At 40.0% G+C, this 22,966-nt stretch overlaps 1 protein-coding gene across 8 annotated transcripts in view; it reads right to left on the reverse strand.

The window, feature by feature from the left end:
- Macrod2 (mono-ADP ribosylhydrolase 2) overlaps window positions 1–22,966 on the reverse strand; it is a 1,889,233-nt gene that overhangs the window by 170,594 nt on the left and 1,695,673 nt on the right. For all 8 annotated transcript variants that reach the window (XM_085696807.2, XM_085696806.2, XM_085696803.2 and 5 more), the window contains exon 9: window positions 18,875–18,956. In XM_085696807.2, coding sequence (XP_085552933.2) covers window positions 18,875–18,956 — 82 coding nt within the window. The remainder of the gene's footprint in view (window positions 1–18,874; window positions 18,957–22,966) is intronic.

A 22,966-nucleotide genomic window follows, 5' to 3' on the forward strand; every position in this document is an offset into this window, starting at 1 on the left:
CAAGTAACAAAAGGAAAGTAGAAAGCTGAGTACTACAACAGCCATTTATCCTTTATCATCACACTGGATCATGCTGTGTTTGAGGAAAGTGCGCCCACATAGCAGAACCTAACACCGAGGGTTACATTCCCCTTTATAACAACATGTATGCAGCATAATTTGTTTTATTTATACAACGTATGTGTGGCCACATGGGCCATCTCAATTCTTCAAAACTGTTTCCCGTGAACTTTAAATACCATGTACTTCACATTCTGGGAAAGTATGTGCACTGAGCTCCAGTGTCAGGACAGTGGACGCACTGACATTTGCTTCCTGCACTCGGCTAAGAGCAGTGCCGCTATATTGCTAGGCAGACTTTCCACCACCGGCCCCCACGGACCTTACAGGTGTTCCCGTTTCTGTCCTGTTCCCTTCATTTCCCATAATACTGCTTTCTAAGTGGACAAGGATGTGTGATCTGCACTCTGATGACATGCTTGCTGAGTGACTACTTCTCCCTCTCGCAGTGTGTGTATGTGTGTGTGTGTGTGTGTGTGTGTGCTTGCGTGCACATGTGTATATTGAAAAATGGTCTTTCTATGTATCCCAAGCTGTAATAACACCATGTAAAAATTGTTCCAATCCTCCTGCCTCAGTTGTATACCATCATACCGGGTTGTACTTACTCCTTTGAACTCAGAGCCCGATATGTCTCTCCTTGAATGCTTCTCATATCTAATACCTTGGTCTGAATATTTGCCACCTGTTTATATAGTGAGACCTTTCCCTAAAGTCATGATCTTTGGAAGATGATTTCATCACCAAGATGGAGCCCTAATGAATAAGATCAGTTGCCCTAAGGAAGAGGTCAACGAGAGACACAGTCTCTGTTGTTCCATTAAGGACATGGAGAGATGATACTCTCTCCATAAGGAACTGGACCCTAGCAGGCAATACAACTGCTGAAATCTGGATACTGGATTTCTAGCTTTTCAGAAATAAATTTCTGTTTTCTAAGCCTTTCCATCTGTGGTATGTTTTTACAGCAGTCCAGACACTACATACAAGTTAATGCCTGTATGTTTGTTCCTCTCCAGGTACTTTACGGTACTTTAATTCTAATCTTCTGCCTTATGTGTTTGAGGGGTTTCCCAGTTGATCCTTTCTGCTGCTTCCAATGACACATTTTCATTTCATTAAGAGTGCCTACCAGTTCATCTTAATACAGTTCTTCTCTGATCTACATGCTCTGGTAACAGCCCTCTGTGCAAAGCATGAAGCACAAAGCATGCCCCTTAGCCCTCCGACTCTTTTCTCTAATACTTAAGACCAAAGATATCTCATTCTGACCACCTTCCTTACTTCCATGACGTTAGTGTTATCACCTAGACAGATGGCAACACTCAACAATCTTTTGTTTCCTCAAGGTATTATTGCTCTTACTCTATTCTATGTTGCTATAACAAAGTACATGGAGTGAGTGTTTTACAGATACGAGAGGTTTATTTAGCTCACAGCTTTGGAGGATAAAAGTATAAGACAGTGTGCTCCCATCTGTTTAGGCCTCTGCTGAGAGCCAATGGTGGTGTCATCATCTGGCAGATGGTGTCACAAAATAGGCACATGCACATGTTAAGAGTAAGCAAGATGGCAGGGAGAAGCACAGCTCTCTTTCTCTCTCCTATGACTAAAGAATCTGAGCACTAACTCCGTCCTAGGAGAACCACACTACCTAGGTTAGTGCCCCATGACTTAGTTACCTCTAAATGGCATAGAAGCTTGGTGCCATTACCCTGAAGACCAATATTCTAGAGCACAGATCTTTAGAAGATAAACCACAGTATTTCCCTTTAACATCCTCTATCTTCCTCACTCCTTCTGGTGAAACCATCTCCCTCTCTTTTCATCTAAACCCTTCAAGACTTAAGTTTGAATTTTCTGATGCAGGTGAGCAAAAGTTTCACCCAGAAAAGGAAGAGGCAGCTAAATCAGAAGAGGTGTCTATGAAGGCTTTCCTGATCATCTATCTGATGCAAGTTTGAATTAACTGTATTCTTTTTGTTGACTTATTTTTGCTATCTTATGAATATATACTTTGAAGACTTTTGAACTCAGGTCTGCCTACTTCAGCCCACCCATTTACTAGGCATGTGATCCTGGAGAAGTTGCCTATTCTTCCTGAGTTTCAGGTTCCTTGATCATGATGAGTGATGATAACAATGTCTACTACATGGACTTGCTCTAAGGACTGAGTTAAATAATGCCTATGCAAAGCACGAGAGCAGGTATTGAAACATCATCAAGCACTAATATTGGTTATTATTTTTATAAAACGTCACAATCTAGCACTACCTTCCAGATGCCCATTTCATCAATACTATGAGGATGAAGGCCATGTCTTGTGTTTCTTTCTTTTCCTTGATACCCAGTACCATTCATCTTACGTAATAGAATAGATTAAAAAAAACCTTTCCACTAAATGGCCAAACTACAAACAAGCATGTAATCCTGGGAAAGTGACATAAAACAATATAATCCTCAGTTTCTCAATCTGAAGAACAGGGATGGGAAAGGAATCAACTTCCTACAACTGGGGTGTGTGTGCACACTTGCATGCGCACATGCACCCCCCCCCATCTTGCACAGATTAAGCTTTTAAAGCTACTGATAATTGGTGACATGACACGGGTATTCTACTTGATACTTTGGTAACCATTTAGTAAGTACTACCACACACAAGAAACATAATCATCCTTGAAGACTTTGTCAAGAATCCCTTTCTTCACAGAAATCACAAAGGGAGTCACAATGAGCAGACTTCAGGAGGCAGAGCAAGACATGATGGGCTGCTGTAGGTGAGCAGGGAGGGGTTCTATCACTGACAGAAAAGAGGAAGTCCATGGGCACTTTCCACAGGAGCTGACGGGTCACCTTAAAGGTAAGCTGAGACTAACTTGAGGTAATGAGAGCCAGCAGTGTGTCATCAGAAAAGGTAGTCTCCCGACTACACACTTCACGCTCACTGACACTTGGCATCTGTCGTGTGGGTCCTTTGCCTAAGAGTTTTCTCTGGTTCTTGTCTCTGGAGCCCAGTTGACTAAAGAAATTCTGTACAATGAACCTGTTCCAGGAGCCAGCCTACCACACGTGACGGACAGCTCTCTGTTTCTCAAGCTCCTCCCACAAATACCGCAGCTTGTTCCTTGTTCCACATGATTTCCCTAAGTCTCCTTCCCTCATTGGACTTGAGGTGCTTGAACTTGAACAGAGTTAGAGCGTGAGTAGTTTGGAACTTAACCTCTTGACCTCCTTTGCCACTCTCCCTTCCTCTCTCTTCTGCTGGCGTTTCCCCGGATTGCCTTTCAACCAAGGATCTCTACACTTGAACCCTTGCTTCAGGACAGGCTTTGGGGTCCGTTTATTTATTTTTATTTTTAGCACCCTCAAACAGATGGAAAACTCTTGGAAATACATGTAGAGGAGCAGTCAAAATACCTTCAATGAAATTCAATTCATTCTGAATGGCTGAAGGGCAGATAACCTGAAGCTTCAGTGGTCTTTTCTGGCTAAATGTCCTCCCTTACCAGGAGTAATGGTTCATTTCACAGGCCATGTGACGGGGCCACAAGGCTCCACAACATCTTTCTGTGTGTGTCTTTGAGGGTGTTTCTGGAGAATGCCACTTAAACAGGAAGACTGAGAAAAGTAGATGGCCCTCCCTTATGTGGGTGAGCATCGGGAAACCATAGGAAAGTTCCCAGCAGACAGAAAGGCTGAACTTCGTCTGGATGAGGGCCATGCTTCACAGTCCATTACCCACAGTGCTGTCCTAATGGTTCTCGTGATTGGACCCTGTTTCATCTCTACCTTCGAATTTAAACTGAAATATTGCTTCTTACTTTGTTTTAAGCCTACAAGTACTCAGACTAGGACAGTGCTTCTCAAACTTCCTAATGCTATGACACTTTAATACAGGTTTCATGTTGTGCTGACCCCCAACCATAAAATTATTTCATTGCTACTTCATAACTGTAATCTTGCTACTGTTGTGTATCACAATGCAAAGGTCTTATACGCAGGATATCTGATATGCGACCTCCAAAGGGCCTGCGACCCATAGGTTGAGAACTGCTAGACTAGAAACACACCACTGGCCTTCTGGCTCTCAGGTCATTGACCTCGGAGGGGAACTGTGCTACCTATCCTTTGGGGTTACCTTCCTGTCTGAAGAGCTGGAGACTTGTAAGCTTCCATACTTTTATGAGACATGCCTTATAATAACCATTTTCCATATGTCATACACAGGTGTGTTCCTCTGCTTTTCTAGAGAAACACTAAGAAAAGATTTTTGAAAGAAAGAAAATTTACACCAATGTGACAGCATTTGAAGTTCTGACAAAAACTAGAACAACCAAACAACTTTAGGCAAAAGAATGATGTGCTGAGTATTGAAGAACAAGTTTTATCTTTATCAGAGGAACTCACCATGATATCAAAAGATATGTGCCTTGATATTTTGATATTTGAATTAAAATAAAAGGGAAGTGCTTTTAGTCTGGAAAGCATATAATGCAGTTGAATATTAATTAAATTTACCTTTCTTCCACATCCCATACAATGTGCTTGCTTGAGCCATATTTATGAACTATTTCTGTTGGGGCTTCTTTTCCTAACAATACTAGGAACCAGAATGACATTATATAAAAACAGATGATACCCTCTGGAGTTGAGAGTCATGACACTGAAAATTTGGACACAGTTCGGGGACTGATGGAGCGTGGGCACAGAGCTCCTCTGCTTTTATGCAGTTTATCAAGCTTCATACGTCTTTGTTAGAGGACAAAAATGCAATAAAAGGTCTCTAGCCAAAGAGATACAAATGCCATTTCAAAACAGAGAGCAATCCATCAGTTGGTATTGTTCTGTGTATGCATAAATGCCAATCCCAGAAAAATCCCCTTCTTTTCCTAGGTGTCGTGCACCCGAAGGCTAAAACTTCATCTCCTCTCAAAGGGCCTCTTTGATGTTAATTTTATGAAGGATGTGGGTTTTATTCAGCCCATAACTCTCTGTCAGATTCCCCTGTTGAGCTCTACAAAGGGTGTCCAGTTATAACTGAAGTTTTTATTTTAATAAAAATATATGTGAAAGCCAACTAGTGTCTCTTGAAGAACCAGTTTGGGGTAACCAGCTATCTTGGCTTTAGGAGCCCCTTTGTAAAGAAGAGGCTACCTGCTTTAGCTATGCACTGGGTATCTATTTCACCTTCTCTATGGATGAGAGAGTTAATAGGAATGTTTTTTTGTCCATTCATTAGACCTGCTTTCTGAGAAGCACTTTGTTCCCCAGCCATAAACAGTACACACTTTAATAACTTATGCCCCACTACTTCAAATAACTTGCAATTTAGATTTATCTTCATCCTTTCCTTTAGGTCTACATTATTAATACAATATTCGGGAAAGTAGAGTGTGTGTGCACGATAGACAAACAGAGAACATTATTCTGAAGCAAGTTTTAAATCTGTATCTCATCACCACCTGGAAACTTTTAAAAGTTCCCCATTCTTATTCATTCAAGATATATCAAGTAAGAATCTATGGAAGAGAAATCCAGAAATCAGGGTTCTGGTGGTGTAGAAGAGTCTTCTATCTATCTGTTGCTTTCATTGGTTAATTAATAAAGAAAACTGCCTGGCCTGATAGGTCAGAACATAGGTAGGTGGGGAAGACAGAACTGAATTCTGGGAGAAAGAAGCAGAGTCAGGCAGAGGCAGAGAGCCACCACCATGAAGCTGCCAGGTCAGACATGCTGAATCTTTCCCAGTAAGCCACGAGCTTGTGGTGAGTTACAGATTATTAGAAATGGGTTGAATCAATATGTGAGTGTTAGCCAATAAGAGGCTGGAGGTAATGGGCCAGGCAGTGTTTGAATGAATACAGTTTCCATGTAATTATTTCATGGGTAAGCTAGCCGGGATCCCGGCGAGAACACAGCCTGCTGCTCCAAGAACGCAGCCTGCTCCTTTTGCAACATTCTGGCCATCCTTGCATGAGATGTTCAGACATCTTGCAGTTCTAGTTCCACTTGCTTAAAGAAAGATGATACTCATATTTGGGGATATCTATTACAAATTAAATTATCTTGTAATGACTCCTTAATGCTAATGTGGTGCAGTATATGCCCAAACAAGAACTAAGCATAATCATACCTTAGCTTGAAATCACCTAGCTACTATGCAGCTGGATGGATCTTGTTATGGGCCATGTCTACAATCTTTAGATTGGCTCAGAGGTGTATGCATGGATGGAGACCAACTTCAAAGAGGACTATAGTTGCATTGAGGGGGGGAAGAGGTGTGGTGGAAGCAAACAGTTCTCTAGGGTGCAATTGAGCCATTCTCTTCCAGCCAAGGAAATGACTTGAAGTATGTTATCCAAAACCCTGTGACTATTTTAGAGCCATCTATATATAAGGGTGAGTCTATCAAGGCCACCAGTTCTACAACCCTTTATTGGCTCACACCTCATGTGGTTACAGTTCACAGGCTTCCTGTGCCTTCTTGTGTATTCTTTGCCTTCCATTAGCAATGGTTTCTGGGAACTATTTGCATATACAAAGGAAGAAAACATTATTAGAATAAATAACACTCTCTAGGATTTCCGTGAAGTGTAGGAGAATTCTCATGGCTTCCAATAAGACTTGGTAAACAGAGACTCTAGGCCAACATTGACAGATGAGGGACTGTCCTTATAGAGGCTTCACTTCTAACATTAAATTGAATATTAGAAACCATTGTGTCTATCTAATGGTTAAATATACTCTCAGCAGAGCAGCTGAGAGGGATAATTTTTTTTAATTTTTAATGTGAAAAAACAAAAAAAAATATGTTTTAACTTTGTTCTGGATCAATATTAGCACTCAGTTGTCATTAATATATCCATTTTGATTTATTGATAAAAAGTGCTCCTTTTCATTATTCTACACCTGGCTCAGTTAGCAATGGCACCAAATTTCTGAGTCTGGGATTTGGGAAGAGGAGGACTGAGGAGTAAGTGGGAAGATTTTTTTGAAAGACCTTCTGGATGTGTTGAGTTAAAGATGACTAAGAGACTCCCAGCGAGACATGGACTCGTGTCTATAGCAAAGAGTATTGTGCCAAACAGATAGACAACAGAAAGTAGAAGATAGAACATTCACTGGATTAATCATGCCTAGTTAAGGATTCTAATGATTCCAAAGTGGTGTAGGAGGTCCTTCTGTCTATGTGTTGCTTTCATTGGTAAATAAAGGAACTGCTTTGGGCCTATAGCAGAACTATAGGGGAACAAAGCGAGGCAGGGAAAACTAAATGGAACGCTGGGAAGAAGAGGCAGAGAGAGAAGCTATGGAGCCGCTACCAGAGTCAGACATGCCAGAACATTGTTGGTAGACCATGACCTCATGGTGATATGCAGATTAATAAAAATGGGTTAAATTAAGCTGTAAGAGTTAGCCAATAAGAAGCTAGAGCTAATGGGCCACGCAGTTAATTAATGAATACAGTTTCTGGGTGGTTATTTTGGTTCTAAGGTAGCCGGGCATCCAGGAATGAACAAGCGGGCCCTCCATCAACAGTAAAGTATTATCAGAATTCAAGCACACACTGGGTATTAGTAGATATGGTCAGCCCATTAAAGAGGCGCTAGATGTAACTGCTGTATGTTCTCATGATCCTGGCACTCTAGAGTCAGAGGCAGGAGGATTGTTACAAGTTGGTAAATAACTTAGATAGCATAGTGAATTCATACAGGGCTACTACATAGGGAACCTGCTGAGAGGAAGAAGGATGGGGATGGGGAGAGTGGAAAGAAGGAAGAGCAAGAAGTAGGAAGTGGGAGAGAAGTGGGGAGGAAGTAGGAGAGTGAGGGAGGAAGAAAAGGAGAATGTGGTGGGGGAGGAGGAGAGATTGATTATAAAACCTCACCAAAGGCAATTACAAATTAAAGGTTGGGACAGACATGTGATTTTTGCAGTTCCTAGAGAAAATAACAAATGAAAGAGGCAAAGGTAACACATGACTGAGAGAAGTCAAGACTGGTCAACACACAGAATACAGGTTAGGGCAATATGAGTTACTTTTTTGTTTTTGCTTGTTTTGTTTTCTCTTCTGGAACCCTGTTGGAATTTTCCTATTCATATGCTATTCCTCAAAAGAAATTTATTTCCCTTACCTTTGCCTCTGTGCCTTCAAATAAAGAACAGAAACTAAACTGTTGAAGCCTCTTGCCAAAGCACCCTACTGCTGTTTCCTTACAGCTACCGCTTCATTCCCCACTCTAAGTGGTATTTAGAAAGTATCTGTTTTTCCAGAACTTTCTAATGAGATCAAACTCTTCTTAGTCAAGGCTCATGTTCCGAGGTCCTTGTTTGTCCTGCTGTTTATCAGTGTTAGCTCCATTCACTGCACACTCGCCCTTCCTGAAGGGACAGATTGCTTTCTGCCTATGCCTGGTGCTTGTCCCAGCATTCCGGTTGCTTGGTTACAGCACCACTTCGCTGGATTTTCACTGAAGGCACAATGTGTTTGCAGCTTTTGGGGCCATCAAGTGGAAATAGTTAGGACTCATTTCTAAGAAGGCAGTAAACTCATTTATGTCACATTACCCAGTGACTGCCTTGTAGAGTTCTAAACATCAATGTGACCTGCACAGGAAGTGTGCACAAATGTGCTGCATCCTGGTAAGTGAATGAAACTTTCAAATTCATTCACTCTAACTTCTCTCTATACACTGGATATGGCATTTAGGAAGGGAGAAAAAAAAGCAGCTCATACTTGGTCAACAGGGCTTTTATTTTGTCTTTGCTTCATTTACTTTTTCAAAGAGTACTGGTGCATGAGTTTTCACCACGCTGTAACAGAGGTCTAATTTAGTCCCTTAAAAAGAAGCAGGTTTTCTAGGGGTGGTAGCTCACCCTTTCATTCCAGCACTGGAGAGGCAGAGGCAATTTGGTCTCTATGACTTTAATGCCAGTTTTAATCTATAGAGTGAATTCCCTGCCAACTAGAGGCACACAGTGGGACTTCTTTTTTTTTTTCAAGGTAGATTTATTGTCTTATAGTTTATACAGTAGAAGTTCAACAAGGATCCAATTATGCTAAAAATCAAACTATAAGACAGGACTTCACTCCATTCTGGAAACTGGGGAGGAGAAACATTTCCTTGGTTTTGTACTTATAGAAACCACCTTTATTCCATGGCTCATAACCCTCTCCCTCCACCTTCAAATTCAACAATGTTGCATCTTTCTGCACATTCATTTATAAGCACATCTCCCACCAATTCTCTCCTCCTGTCTCCTTCCAGTTTTAAAGACATTTTGAAGTAATTCTAAGGGCTCCATCTAAAAATTTCAGAGAAATTCCTTTATCTTAAGTCAACTGATTGGAAATTGAATTGAACTTTCTCTTTTCAGTAAAACTTAACATATCAAGCCTCTGCAGCTTAAAGCATGAATACCATTCTTTTTTTCTTTATCATGGAGGTCCTTTTCCAACCTAATATACTTGGAAAGTCAGAAACAGGTGGTGTTGTTAATGACTATCTCAAGGTATTACTAAGATAAATTCTATTAGAATTTAACCAATGGCCTGCGTCATAAAGTCCATAAGTTTTAACCTCACTGTCATTAATGAAGCTTTGGTTAAATAAATAGAACCATATTTTATAAAAAAGTTCATTTCAAAAACCTTCAACTTTTCTTCTTTTCTACATTCTTTACATTTATTTATAAAATACTTTCCCACTCCTTTTTAATGAAAATAATATAACAAAGACAAATGCTGAAATACAAAACTATTTGTAGCATATATTTTAAAAAGTTAAGATCCTTACTGCACAAGAACATTTTATAGATCAATGAGCACATGATGTGATGTCAATAAAATTGTACAAAGGATATAATTAGCACTTTCATACAAGAATATTGGAGATCTGGTGCTGGAGAGATGGCTTCAGGAGGTAAAGTACTTGTTATACAAGTCTTTGTTTGATCCCTGCAACCCATATGAAGAAAACAAGAGCTGGCTCCACAAAGTTGCCCTTTGACCTTTGTATATCTTCCATGACACATGTACACAGAAACAGACACACACAGACATACGAGTTTTTGAAATCTACCAAAAATAAAATTGGAGAAAAGTGGCCAAAAAGAATGAATAAATCACATAGGTAATAAAGAATACAGTTCCCATTAATTACCTTGTTTAATATAGAAAAATGATAACATCAAAACACAAGAATATATTCCACTGAGAAGGGTAGGAGGGAAGCGAGTTCTCATCAGCTGCTCGGGGGAATGTGAGGCAGGTTGTGTAATGCAGGTAGGATTGCTGTTTATAGTTTTGTCTGCAGAAATGGAAATTCCTGCAGTTGTGTAATACAGGGCACTTATCTACAGCGCTGCAAAAATGGTGAGCAATTTCAGAACTCCCAGTAAAAGTGTCTTAGTTTTGAATATATTTTGTGGAAGCAATTTCACTTTTAAAAAGTATTGAAAATTAGAGAGAATATGAATATTTACCCATAGGATGGTTTCCTTAAGTTGCAAATACAGAACGATTTGCAAAAATAGTCCGAAGTTCAGTGGCAAGTTTGAGTAAACTTTGGGTCCATTAAAATAAAGTAACTGAAGAATACATGATCACAAAGAAAAATGCTTATACTTATAGAAACCACCTGTTTAGGTTGACTAACAGGAAGGGGGTGATAAGTCAGAATTTCTGGTTATATACATTTTCCCATTACTAAAGACCAAAAAGATACAATAAAATGACTGATGTCTGGATTATAGGTTAGGAAATAGCGGATGTTTTCTTCTGTTTGCTTGTGTGCTTCTTTTATAAAAATATATGTGATTTTTATATGAAGAACTTTTATTTTCTTATAACAGTGATCACAAAAGCTAAACAATATATTTTGAATTTTTATCAATAATCAGGGTGCAAACAAATAAATAAATGTACACATTGTAAATTTTGTGATGCTCAGTAGGGATTTCTATCGGAGTAACATTGCTCCCCTTCTATTGGTCTTGACCTTATTTGTGCTTGCTCCTGGCAAGTCTGAAAGCCATAAAAATCAAGGCACACACAGGAAACTGAGATTGTACCAGCATTGAAGCTATTTCTTGTGGTGACAAGCCCGACAGCTCTTTTCCTTATGCCGCAGATGCTTTTGATGTCCACTGGACATTATGTTCACAGACTGCTTATCTTTCTCTGAATCTCGCCACTCTGTCATCAAGACTGTTTTCAAGTCTATATCTCCAAACATTGGTTTGGCAAATTGAGGGAAAGAAAACCTTACTGGTTTGTGGCAACTGTGGTTCATTGCTGTTCTTGGAAAACAGATCAGAAAGGAGGAGAACACATGAAGACCCAGCGTGGCTGGAGGGATTGCCACTCTTTCTGGAACATTAACATATTACCACAAAAAGATGCGACATCAATTTGGAAGCAGACAAGCAGCTTCAGGATTACTATGGGGAGAAGTGTTGCACAGTAACAATGCTGGAGAAGAGACTCACCTACTTAAGTGACTTTGACCCCTGACCTCAGATTGTACAGCCTCTGTCTGTTGCTATTGCTATGAAGACAGATGGTGTCCCCATGACATTGGACTGATGATTCAAGTCATGGGCAGAGTTAAACCTTTTGTTGTTATTGTTAATAGTGGGTCTTACGTAGTCCAGGCTTGCTGCAGTCTCGTGATGTTCCTACCTCATCTGAGGTTATAGGGTTGTACTCTCACATCCAGCTTAATTCCTTTTCTATGTGAGTGTTTCTGTATTTAGGATGGGTTACGTTCTGATAATCTCATTACAAACTGAAAGAATTTCTAGTTAAAATGCATTTAACAAAACTAATCTACTAGACATCCTAGTTTGGCCACATAGTTCACTGTGGAATGGCAGTCATGTCCCCTCAGCTAGGCGGAGGTTATCAGCTCCTGAGGCTATCTGCCATGGTCCTGCTATCTGATGATAAGAAATGGATGGCATCAGAATTAAAAATCTGAAGTAACGTTTCTATTAAACATATAGCTTTATTTCCTTCATAAATATCTTGAGTTGAACCATGATAGATGAGGACAGTCTACTACACATAATCTTCTATGTTTTTTTCTTAACTCCAGGATATCTAGTCCTAATTAGTTATTTTGAAGAGGGAGAACACATCTTTCAGAAATCCACAAACTGGAAATAAGCATCCTGCTAGATTCACCATTCCTCTAATCTCAAGACCTCTTTCCCTCTCTGTTGTTTATACAACACTGGACTTTTCTTCTCTGTTCCAGTTCACTCTCCATGATCCCCACAAGAGCCACATTCTTCATGCACTTTGCCCCAATAAACCCAGCACTCATACATGTTTGCTATGAGTTCCTGACCACTGTGAACATGCAGGGATGGATCTTGATGCCCTGCTACCACTATGTTCCAAGTGTTCTTAACATCCTTGCATCTTCAAAGTTTTAGCACTGTGTGACATGATATATGTAAGAATTCAATCCATTTAGACAGAGGAGCCAGAGCAGGACATCAACAAGCCGGACACCTGAAATAAAATCAATGCAAAGGTAAAGCTATCCAGTTCCCTGAATGACAAGAAGGGCAATTACCACAGGCAGAGCTGCTAAGCCTCCACATGCTGTTCCATGGAACTGCCCAGGACTCTAGATTTAGGATTATTTGTGGTCTCTACCCACTGGACAACAATAGGCTTTCTTCTCCCACATTGATGAAAAACAAAAATATCTCCAGATGCCTCCTTAGAATAGTGTTCCAATGACTGGGAATCTCTGCAGTTAACAAATGTAGGCTTTCCACAATTCATAGGTATGTGTGTCGGGGGGGTCAGACTCCAAACAACAGGATTCTTGGACAAAGAAAAATTTCAATGATGTCTTGTTATATGAGAAAAGCCAAAATCCTTAAGTTCTCTAGTAAGACGACGTTTTGTAAAACTTGACTTCCATCTCTCCACCAGACACTCTTCTTTCATCTTCTAGTCAATGGAAAGTATATACAATAAATTCTACACCCTGTAAAATATGAACCTTTTATACAAAGAACAAAGAGATTCTCGGCAGAATCACAGAAAGATTACTTGCCTTAGGCCACAAAACAGTGCACTGCAACTATAAATTATTTGTAACCAAAGTGTGTGATAATTCCATAAAGCTGCCATATTCTGCTTCCAAATAATACATCTGGAAGGATAAAGTCAAATGTGCTTCACCCCACAGCAAGAAATAAAATTGTTGGGGAACTCTTTCCTGAGTTTTCTCCTTTGCCGTTTCTTTGCATTTTTCTGATACTCTAGTCATGGTATATTCCCTCTAACACTCGATTGCATTCCTCACATCCTGGACCTCTGAGTGTGGTCCTGTCAAAGTTTAGTTTGTGTTTAAATATATGGTTTTAAAAGTGTAATTAAGAGAAGTGATGCCATTAGAGTGGAATCTTCTCCAATGTGACCAGTGTGCTTATACAAGGAGAAAGATAGATGACAAGCTACTCAGAGGGGAGTCCAAATGGAGACAGGGGTATATGCCATGAACATGGTCAAGAGAGAGGTTCCAGAACATGCCACCTCTGCCAGTCTTGATCTTCAACTCCCAGACTCCAGAAATGTGATAAAACACACCCTGTTGGTTAAATCATCCACGTTATGATAGCGCCTTTCTGCAGCCCTACATGAGCCAACAGTGGTGATTTCTATCTCCTCCTTTGCTGCTCTGTGAGGTCCTTCACTCCCCATTGCTTCTTACCTGCTATGCTGTTTGGATGATCTAGAGCGAAGTACACATCGATGTCTCTAATGCAGCACCAGTTTGACTCATTGGGAACATTTCCATGAGTGCATTAGTGTGTATTGGAAGAAAGAGAAGCATGGTGACTTTGAGAAATTATGGGCAACAAAGAGCTTAAGGATGGGGTTTTCTTGGTGCTCTGAATACATCCTGCTAAGAGACCACTGACTTCTCTAGTGATGGTGTAGAGAAGACTAGCCCATTGCTACTTGGGCAATGACAGATGCTAGGCTCAGTTTGAAATATATCCCTTGCCATAGTTTATTCAAACATGGCTCATTTTCTATAACAAAGAAGTAGAGTGTCAGATAATAAAATACAATGACCCACTTGCCATCCATTTTCAGGCCTGCCATGAGCTGTCTGAAACCCCATTGTATCCAATCATCTTTGGCTTCCTTAAAACTTATACTCTCAATGTGGGCATTTGCTGTTTGCCTCATTGTTCCTTGTCCACTGTCCCAAAACCAAACACATCATACAGCTGCTGATTCTTTTCAAACCACACCCAAGTCTCATAAATAGCTTTCCCCTTCATGAATGTTTTCTTCAAACGAGTAAACCCACTAATCCTTTGAGAAAACCTAAGGGACTAAGGAAGGTCTAGTCCTACAATCTTTTTTCTTCTCCAACCCATCTGTGCTGGTAACTTGTATGTCAATTTGACCTGTTACAGTTATCTGAGAGAAGGGACCTTTATTGAGAAAATGCCTTCAGAAGGACTCTTTGTAAGCAAACAGCCTGTTGGGTATTTTCTTAATTAGTGATCAATGGGAGAGACCCCGACCATTGTGGGTGAGGCTACCCCTTGGCTGGTGGTACGGGGTTCTATAAGGAAGTAGGCTGAACAAGCCATAATGAGCAAGCCAGTAAGCAGCACCCCTCAATGGTAGGCTTCAGCTCTTGCCTCCAGGTTTCTGCTTAGTCTGAGTTCTTGTCTTAACATCCCTTAGTGGACAATGATTCAGGATATGTAAGTCAAACAAGCCCTTTCCTCTCCAAGCTGCTTTTGGTCATGGTGTTTCATCACAGCAATAGTAACTCCAACTAAGACACTGCACATATGCTCCCTGAGCTCCCTGCTACCCATGTAGCTTTCACTGTACCCACATCCCCTCTGGACCTGAGCCTAAGTCATTCCTATGGTCTCTTATGATTTGGTTTTAGTTCCTTGCTGTATCTCACAGTGTGCAGATACACACACACACACACACACACACACACACACACACACACACACACACTATTTTGGCTTAGGACCTTTCTCAAGACAGATAAACTGAAAAGGTGAGATCGCTCAATGGGTAAAGGCACTTGCTGCCAAGTCCGAAGACCTGAGTTCACTTCCTGCTTAGACCCTCATGATAGAAAGAGACAATTGACTCCTACATGGTGTTCTCTGACCTCTGTGCACAGGTGTGTGTGTGTGTGTGTGTGTGTGTGTGTGTGTAAATCCTATTCATGGGAGTAGTGGTGTCTCTGACTCCTTTGCCTGATCTTGAGACCCTTATCCTCCTACTGTGTTACCTTGTCCAGCCTTGACATGAGGATTTGTACTTAGTCTTATTGCATCTTGTTATGCCATGAGTGATTGATAACCCTGAAAGGTCTGAAATTTTTTGAAGGGAAATGGAAGAGCAGTAGATGTGGGGGAGAGAAAAGGTGGTGGTGGGGAGAGGAGGCTGTGATCAGAATGTATTTTATGAGAGAAGAATAAATAAAAAGAATGTAAATAAAAAGCAATGGTGTTTGAATGAAAACAAGACAAAACAAACAAACAAACAAAATCCTAAGTTATTTCTACAGCAAATACCATAACTTTGATCCTATGCTAAAGGCCAGATCTTGGCTGGGGAGAGAATAGTCTAAGGCAGTGATTCTCAACTTTCCTAATGCTGTGACCCTTTAATATAGTTCTTCATGTTGTGCAACCCTCAACCATAAAATTATCTCATCCCTACTTAATATCTGTGATTTTACTACTGTTCTGAATCACAATGTCAATATCTGATACACAACCCCTATAAAAGTGTCGTTCATTCCCAAAGAGATCATGACCCACAGGTCTAAGAAAAGACACCTGCATCCTCTTTCATTGGCTATCAGACTTTCACATTTATTTATTTATTTATACTTACAAAATGAGTATGCTAAACAGACATACAGGAGTTGGAACTCAAAGTTGACATCCAAAGAAAAAATACAAAGGATGCCCACTATAGATTCAAGGAATGGACCGCGGGACAAAGAACTCTGGCAGGTCCAGAGCAGGTGGGGGTCTCACAGCCCACAGAATTCTTGTTCTGTTCTGATTAATTTTCTTACAAAAGTAAGGGACATTTAAGACCCCATTTTCTTTAGCATAGAATAGAGGGAACAGAGGTAACCTGGTGCACAGGACCCCTTCCCACAGAGAAGGACTGAATAGCCTGCTTCACAATTAAACAGTCACGGTTTCAGCCTCTGTGCCAAGGCTTTCTGTAAGTGTCAGACAGCCCCAGGCAGAAGGAGAAGGAAAATTGCACTTTTTTATTCCCACCCCAGGCCATATTGGTGCAACTATGAACAAATCCATCTTTTTTTTTTTTGCCAATTTTTGTTTTGTAATTTAACTGGAATGCAGAAAAGCTGACAGTAGCGTTTGGGACCTAAGCTTCTGGACAATAGAGGCTTTGAATACAGCTGGTCTGCAGTGCGTTCTTTTCCACTTTAACTTGCCCTAATGCTGCGGCCTTTTCTCTCAGATTTCTGGTTGTGGACTTTATAAAATTGAGCTCAAAGTATCCCCAAACAAAGAAGCATGTTTCCACATAAAAAATCACTTTTGTGAACTATTTTAACTATCTTTGTTTTGGAAAAACTAAACCTCTAGTTCGAGATAATCTGGGGAAATAGATACATATATATATATATATTTTAAATATGCCAATCAGAAAAAGTTATTTTCGAATCAAAGGTGATATGATTATGAATTATGAATTAGGAATAAATTCAGATTAAAGACAGATAATATATACCATTTCTATTAGCAGTCACATCTTCTATTAGACATAGCCTTAATTTCACATTTCAAACAGGATTTAGGAATTTCTGATACTACAATATTTATAAATATGCTGACATTTTTGGAGATTTTGACATTTAGCTTGAAATGTATTTATTATTGTAATTATTCAGAGGGAATAATTTCATAAGCGTAGTGTGCTTTGAAACATTTATGTGAAATTGAGAAGGATTTTGTTATTATTTTACTTGTGCAAACACTGAGATGAGTTTTTGTATTCATCTAAAGCAGCAATGTTTCACATGATAGTTTATTTGCACAGTTACAAAGAAACTTTAGACCCCCCAAAACTTTAGGCTGTCTTACTTTTTAAAATTTGCAGTGGGATATCTGTGCCCTATATTCTTGTAAATATCTTCAGGCTGATAAGACACGAAAATGGCTATGATATCAGTATTTCTAAACATCTTGAAGAGTCTAAAAGCTCATAAACTGATATTGACCGGGCATGAGAATATTTATATCACACAGACCATAAAAGTTACAATTTCTCCCAATGGACAATTCCTTTTAAAAATAATCAGAAACACAAGCACCATTCAGCTCACCCAGGTTCTAGAGGAAATTTGGAGAACACATAGAAAGAGAAAATTGAAACAGAAAGGAAACTACCAGGCTACAGAGAGAAGCATTTATTAAACTGATCTCAGTTCAGCAACTGCTTATTAAATAGCATTTAGTGCCTAACAGTATAAAGTATTGAGATACTGAAACATATAAATATAAAGAAAGGAGGGAGAAAGGAGAAGAAAAGAGGGAATATTAGTGCCACAAAACAAGCCTCTATCACAGGGGAGTCTGAGGAATTCGCATTATATTTCAGTAAAGGAAGTTCTTTCCAGGTCTTAGTTATTTTTTTAAAGCAAGATTTGTCACTTAATTATAAGATTAGGGCAAAGATTGAAGAACTTGGTCCGCATAGAGCATCAGCAGAGAGTTGACACTATCGTTTTCCTTTAACCACTGCTTCACCCAGCTACCCAAGTCCTCTTGGAACTGTGGGTGGGGCCTGCTCTTTCTCACTTGGCTATGAAAGATTGCTTGAGAGGAGTATCCAACAACAACTTTTATTAGTTCCTTCCTACCAACCAGATTTACTACTCATTGCATGAAAAACCACTTGAAATAGATCTGGAAACCAAAAAAAAAAGGGGGGGGGATGGGGTGGGGTGGGGAAAACCAGCTTCCAAAAATCTTCTAAGAATGCCTACAGAAGCTTGAAATTTCCTACAAGCAATGCTTAGCATGGCTAAGGAAAGCACTCTGGGCACCATGACCATAAAAATAACAAGGCATTAAACAAGCCTCAGCCTTAACAGGCCGTAAGAGGGAGGACAGGAAAATATTCAAATTACCCCAGTCCAACTAATGGCACATTCACTCTGAAATCCATTACTCAAGGTTCTTTAGTAACCCCTAGGCCTCGTCTACATTCTGAAAAGAAGTGTGAAGTAAGGTGAGTGACGGCCATTTTCAGACTGCCCTAGAAAGGACCATACAGTCATTGCAGTTCAAGGTGAGAAAATTGGGTAAAATGAGGAGGAAATACAAGGAAGTCTGAATTCTTACTACAAATACAAATGGGCTTCCTACGATTTTCAACAAAGGAGCTTAACATGGTTGCTGTATGCATGCAGTCTGGAAAAGTCTTGCAAGTTGAGGGAGAACTGGATTGTGCGATTTGGGCCTGGAAGAATGGCCTTTAGGGATCATTTAGTCCAACCCTCAGACGATGTGAGGAACTGAGTCAAGACATATGCTGACTTGCCTCAGACAATGCAATGACCTCATGGGGTGGGGTAAGTTTAGGGCCTGGTCACCTCTTGGAGCTCTTGGAAACTGTGCCATATACTTCCGGACTGACCATAAACACAGACATTGCAGAATAGATCTGAGAGCAAATGAAGCAGCAGGCCAAGGGAGCTCCGCAGCTTCCACCCTTGATCCCAAAGGAACACATGGCTTTACTCACCAACAGGGAAGAACTCGCTCATCTTCTTCTTGTAGATCTTGAAGTCAACTTCTAGGAAGACACAGAAGATGATTCGGTCCACCTGGAGGCAAACAATAAACTCTTGAAGTTGAAGGAAATACGGCAGATGTTTACTCAAAGCAGTGTTAGAACTGCAGAGTCCAAGAATAAGAATATAGAAATATAGATCCCAGAAATAAGAATACAGAAATAAAGAAATACAAAGTTGTAAGCCTAGGAGAATGAGAGCAGGCTGTCAGCAGCTTTCTCAGCAGCTTAAGAACTAACTGTTCACAGTGGGTTACTTTGCTTTACAACCCATAGCTCTGTGGGCAAGGCTGAAGCGGCCCTCTGCAAACTGAGGGTCAACTTTCAGATGTTTTAGATAACCCTGCCTCCCTCCCACTCATGACCAGCAATGATGTAAACTGAGTCAACTTTTAAATGATGGGATACACCTGACTTTTTGGTGGTGCATTTTCCCATACCCTTCTCCTACATGAAACTGGCAATATCAGGGGAGTGCAGAGCTTTGGTGGACACCACCAAAAAGTGCCAGAGAGAAACAATGAACTAAATACAAACAATAGTTTAACAACAACAACAAAAACAAACAAACAAACAAACAAACAACTCTGTTAATGAAAATTGCAAAGAAGGACAATTTGTATCTGAGTTTTACCTCAAAATTGTAAAAGTTCCTTTGTTATTGTCTAAAGCTTGATGTTTCTTGCTATAAAAAGGTGGAGTTCAGAAACTGTCCTTTGCCACAACCTTACAAGTCCATCTCTGGCTGTGGTCTCAGCTGGGCTGATAAGTTTTATGTGTACTATGGAGATTTTTTTTAAATTTTTAGTGTTTTTCCTGGAATAAATTTTGCTTCTGGTTGAATAGACTTCGTTGGTCTATCCCCCATCTATGCGTGACCCCCTTGAACCCAACAAGAACAGATAAAGATGAATGTGAAAGCTTTGTACAGATTTTTCATGCTGGAGTATGAACCGTATCAGGTGATGTGTAAGGGTGTGTGTGTGTGTGTGTGTGTGTGTGTGTGTGTGTGTGTACACTTATGTGTGAGCATTCACTTGAGTGTGCATGCTCTGTTTATAAAGAATCCATGGGTGCTTCGGGGGAGAGATGCTACATAAAGAAGAAGTAAGAAATGACAGTAAACCACGTTGCAGAAGCTCTAAGTAATGCTGAGATTATGATGGGGTACCTGGACCTTATGGTCCAGCCACAGGAGAGGCAAACTGACGAGTGAGTGTCAGTGAAGCACACCAGTAAACCAAGGACTCTTTTTCCTGATCTTGTTAGACAAATACAGTGCTCAAACCCGTAATCTTTGAATGTGGCCTAAAAAGCTTCCATGAGTTTAATTTACATGAAGTCACTTGCTTCTAGCCAAACATTCAAAAAGGCTGCAGAAATTAAATGCTAGTCAACAGTAACACAGGGTCAGTGAACACTTAATTTGTATTATTAGGTAACAGTCACCTCAGAAAGAAAATGTGTGCATCATCTCCTGTGTTTTCTACTTTGAGAGAGTGTCAGCACAGATGGGCTTTCATTGAAATATTCAAGAATAATGTGTCAATGAGAAAGAAGAAATGGACTACACACAGTAGCTCAGTCGTGTCTCATATTAACTCGGGAACTCAATTTTGTGTCGGGAACATGGATATTTTTCCATTTCCTTTCATCAACAATGAGAAATAAAGTTTAGAAACACTCTCTCAAGGCACAATGGACAATTGAATAAAATATCAAAGCATTTCTTGTGGAAATGGGGAGGGTAGATGTGGGATGGACTTGAGGCAGGACAAAAAAAGAACCTAAATGGATGTCACCCACCTAACCCTTCCACTCCTCCACCATGTGGAATGCAGACCCTGCCACTCTGATGAGAGTTTTGTTCAGCAGCAGAGAAGTTCTGGTATGAGATATAGCAGTGAAATTGTGTGACATGCGCGAATCCAGAGGCACGGCTCCCTAATCCTTTCATGAGTCTCTGCCTCAACAAGGCTGGACCGCCTCCTGGCCAGTCACTGGAATTCCATTTCATAAAGAATAAACTACCTTCTGGTTGCCTCACTGACTCCCGTACAAAACAAACAAAGGAACCTGGCCTTAAAAATAATAAGACAGGGTTCAAATGAGTAGATTTCTTTTTTTCTACTTTCACTTTTGAGTAGGATGTCCAGTCCTACTTCTGTATCATTAATACTGCCTATATTCACCAAGAGTACAGGCTCCCTATCAAATCATTTTCCAGGTGAACTATAATTTTAGATCAAAGCCAGCGTTTAAGTCTGTGCATGCCCATACTCCTTATGAAATGTTTATATCCAGTGGCAAAGCCAAAACCATGTTGAATGACAACAATGTGTCGTCAAAGGACAGTTTGTATAAAGCCATTTCTACATCATTTTAAAAAACATAAAGGTAAGGATCCATCTATGAGTAATAGTAAACTATTAAAGTGCAAAGACACTGGGCAAAGTGGTCCTGCGTTCTCTTATGAGCAACCCAAAGAAAAGCAGAAAAAAGAAACTTGAACTCAACTAATCATAAGCTGACACCTAGCTCAGTTTTTCAGTGCAACAATTTGATAAGGCAGTAGTTCCACTGTGGAACAAACATCATTTTGCCTCACATCCATGTCTACCCTACAAAAGCCTCCTTATGCTCTCTGAACGGCGGTCCGCAGTGCATGCAGTCTGCCCAACCTGTGAAACACTGCTGTTCAGAACACCTCAATTCTCAGAGCATTGGGTTTCTCTTTCATGTCTTCTAACATGGTTTAAGGATGGCTGTGATTTCTGCATAGGGAAGGGATTTGAGTCATTAACATTTTAGTTATTAGAAAGTAAAGAGATTTGAGACAACATGACACATAGCTAGCAGCTAATAACTGTGCGAGTAAGTATCTGAACAAACTATTTTCTCTATTTTTTTCCATATTTGGAAATTTTCACAAAGACTCTAAAGTTGATAAGATTCCTTAACCAGACTCATTTTTCTAGCACTGCAGAACCACTTGGAGCTTCCAGAGCCCATAATTATTCTTCTGTACCTATGAGAGTTGATTTTTCCTTTATGTTTCACATGGTCATATTGCTAATAAATCATCTAGCTGTGATCAGAGGTCAAAACCAAGAAACTTTGATTTACTGAAAACCTAAGGTGACTGAGTTGAACAATCGTGTGTCCTCTCATGATGTGGGAGGTACTTTTGTCTGTGTCTTGCTTTTATTGGTTAATGAATAAAGAACTGGTTATAGTTTGGGAGGAGGAAGGCAGAGTCAGAGAGATGCCATGGAGCCACTGGAGACAGACACTGGTCGGAATTTAGCCAGTAAGCCACAGTCACATGAAGATACACAGATTAATAGAAATGGATTAAATTAATATGTAAGAGTTAGTCAATAAGAAGCTAGAGCTAATGGGCCACGCAGTGATTTAAATAATACAGTTTCTGCGTGATTATTTTGGGTCTAAGCTAGCCAGGTGGCCAAAATCCAACAAACAGTGCCCTCCTCCAATACTCTCACATTTATACTTAAGAACAACAAATCACATGATATCTTATTATTCATGTCTCTTATGTGTGTGTGCAAATGAGTATGAATGAGTATGTGTATTCTCATGGTGGGGGGCTCTTTTACTAGCAATGCTATTTTCTGCAACCAACTTCAAACACCACCAGGTTCAGATGAAGGTTATCCAAATATTGCAAGGGATCATAATCTACTTCTGGCCAGTAGGCTTGATAACCATGGGAATGGTATGGGTCCAAAATTTAACAGCCCAGTTAATTTTCCCCAGGAGAAAAAAAATAGATGCTGAAGTTTGAGAATTTTAATTTTAAAATTGTTGAATTCTCTAGCTAACTGTCCTGACTTACAGGCCTAGCACTGCTAAAAGCAGCCTACCAGCAAATTGAAGCCAAGCATTGCCTTCATTCACTATATATTGATTGCATATTTGTATTCCCTTGTGTGCATGTATTTTCTAGGGTACTATTGCATAAAGCTCCACTTAAAAAGTCTATTTTCAAAGTCATTCAAGTACTGATACTTCCTCATCCCA

Source organism: Myodes glareolus, chromosome 10, assembly GCF_982192425.1.
Source record: "Myodes glareolus chromosome 10, mMyoGla1.1, whole genome shotgun sequence".
Taxonomy (NCBI): Eukaryota; Metazoa; Chordata; class Mammalia; order Rodentia; family Cricetidae; genus Myodes; species Myodes glareolus.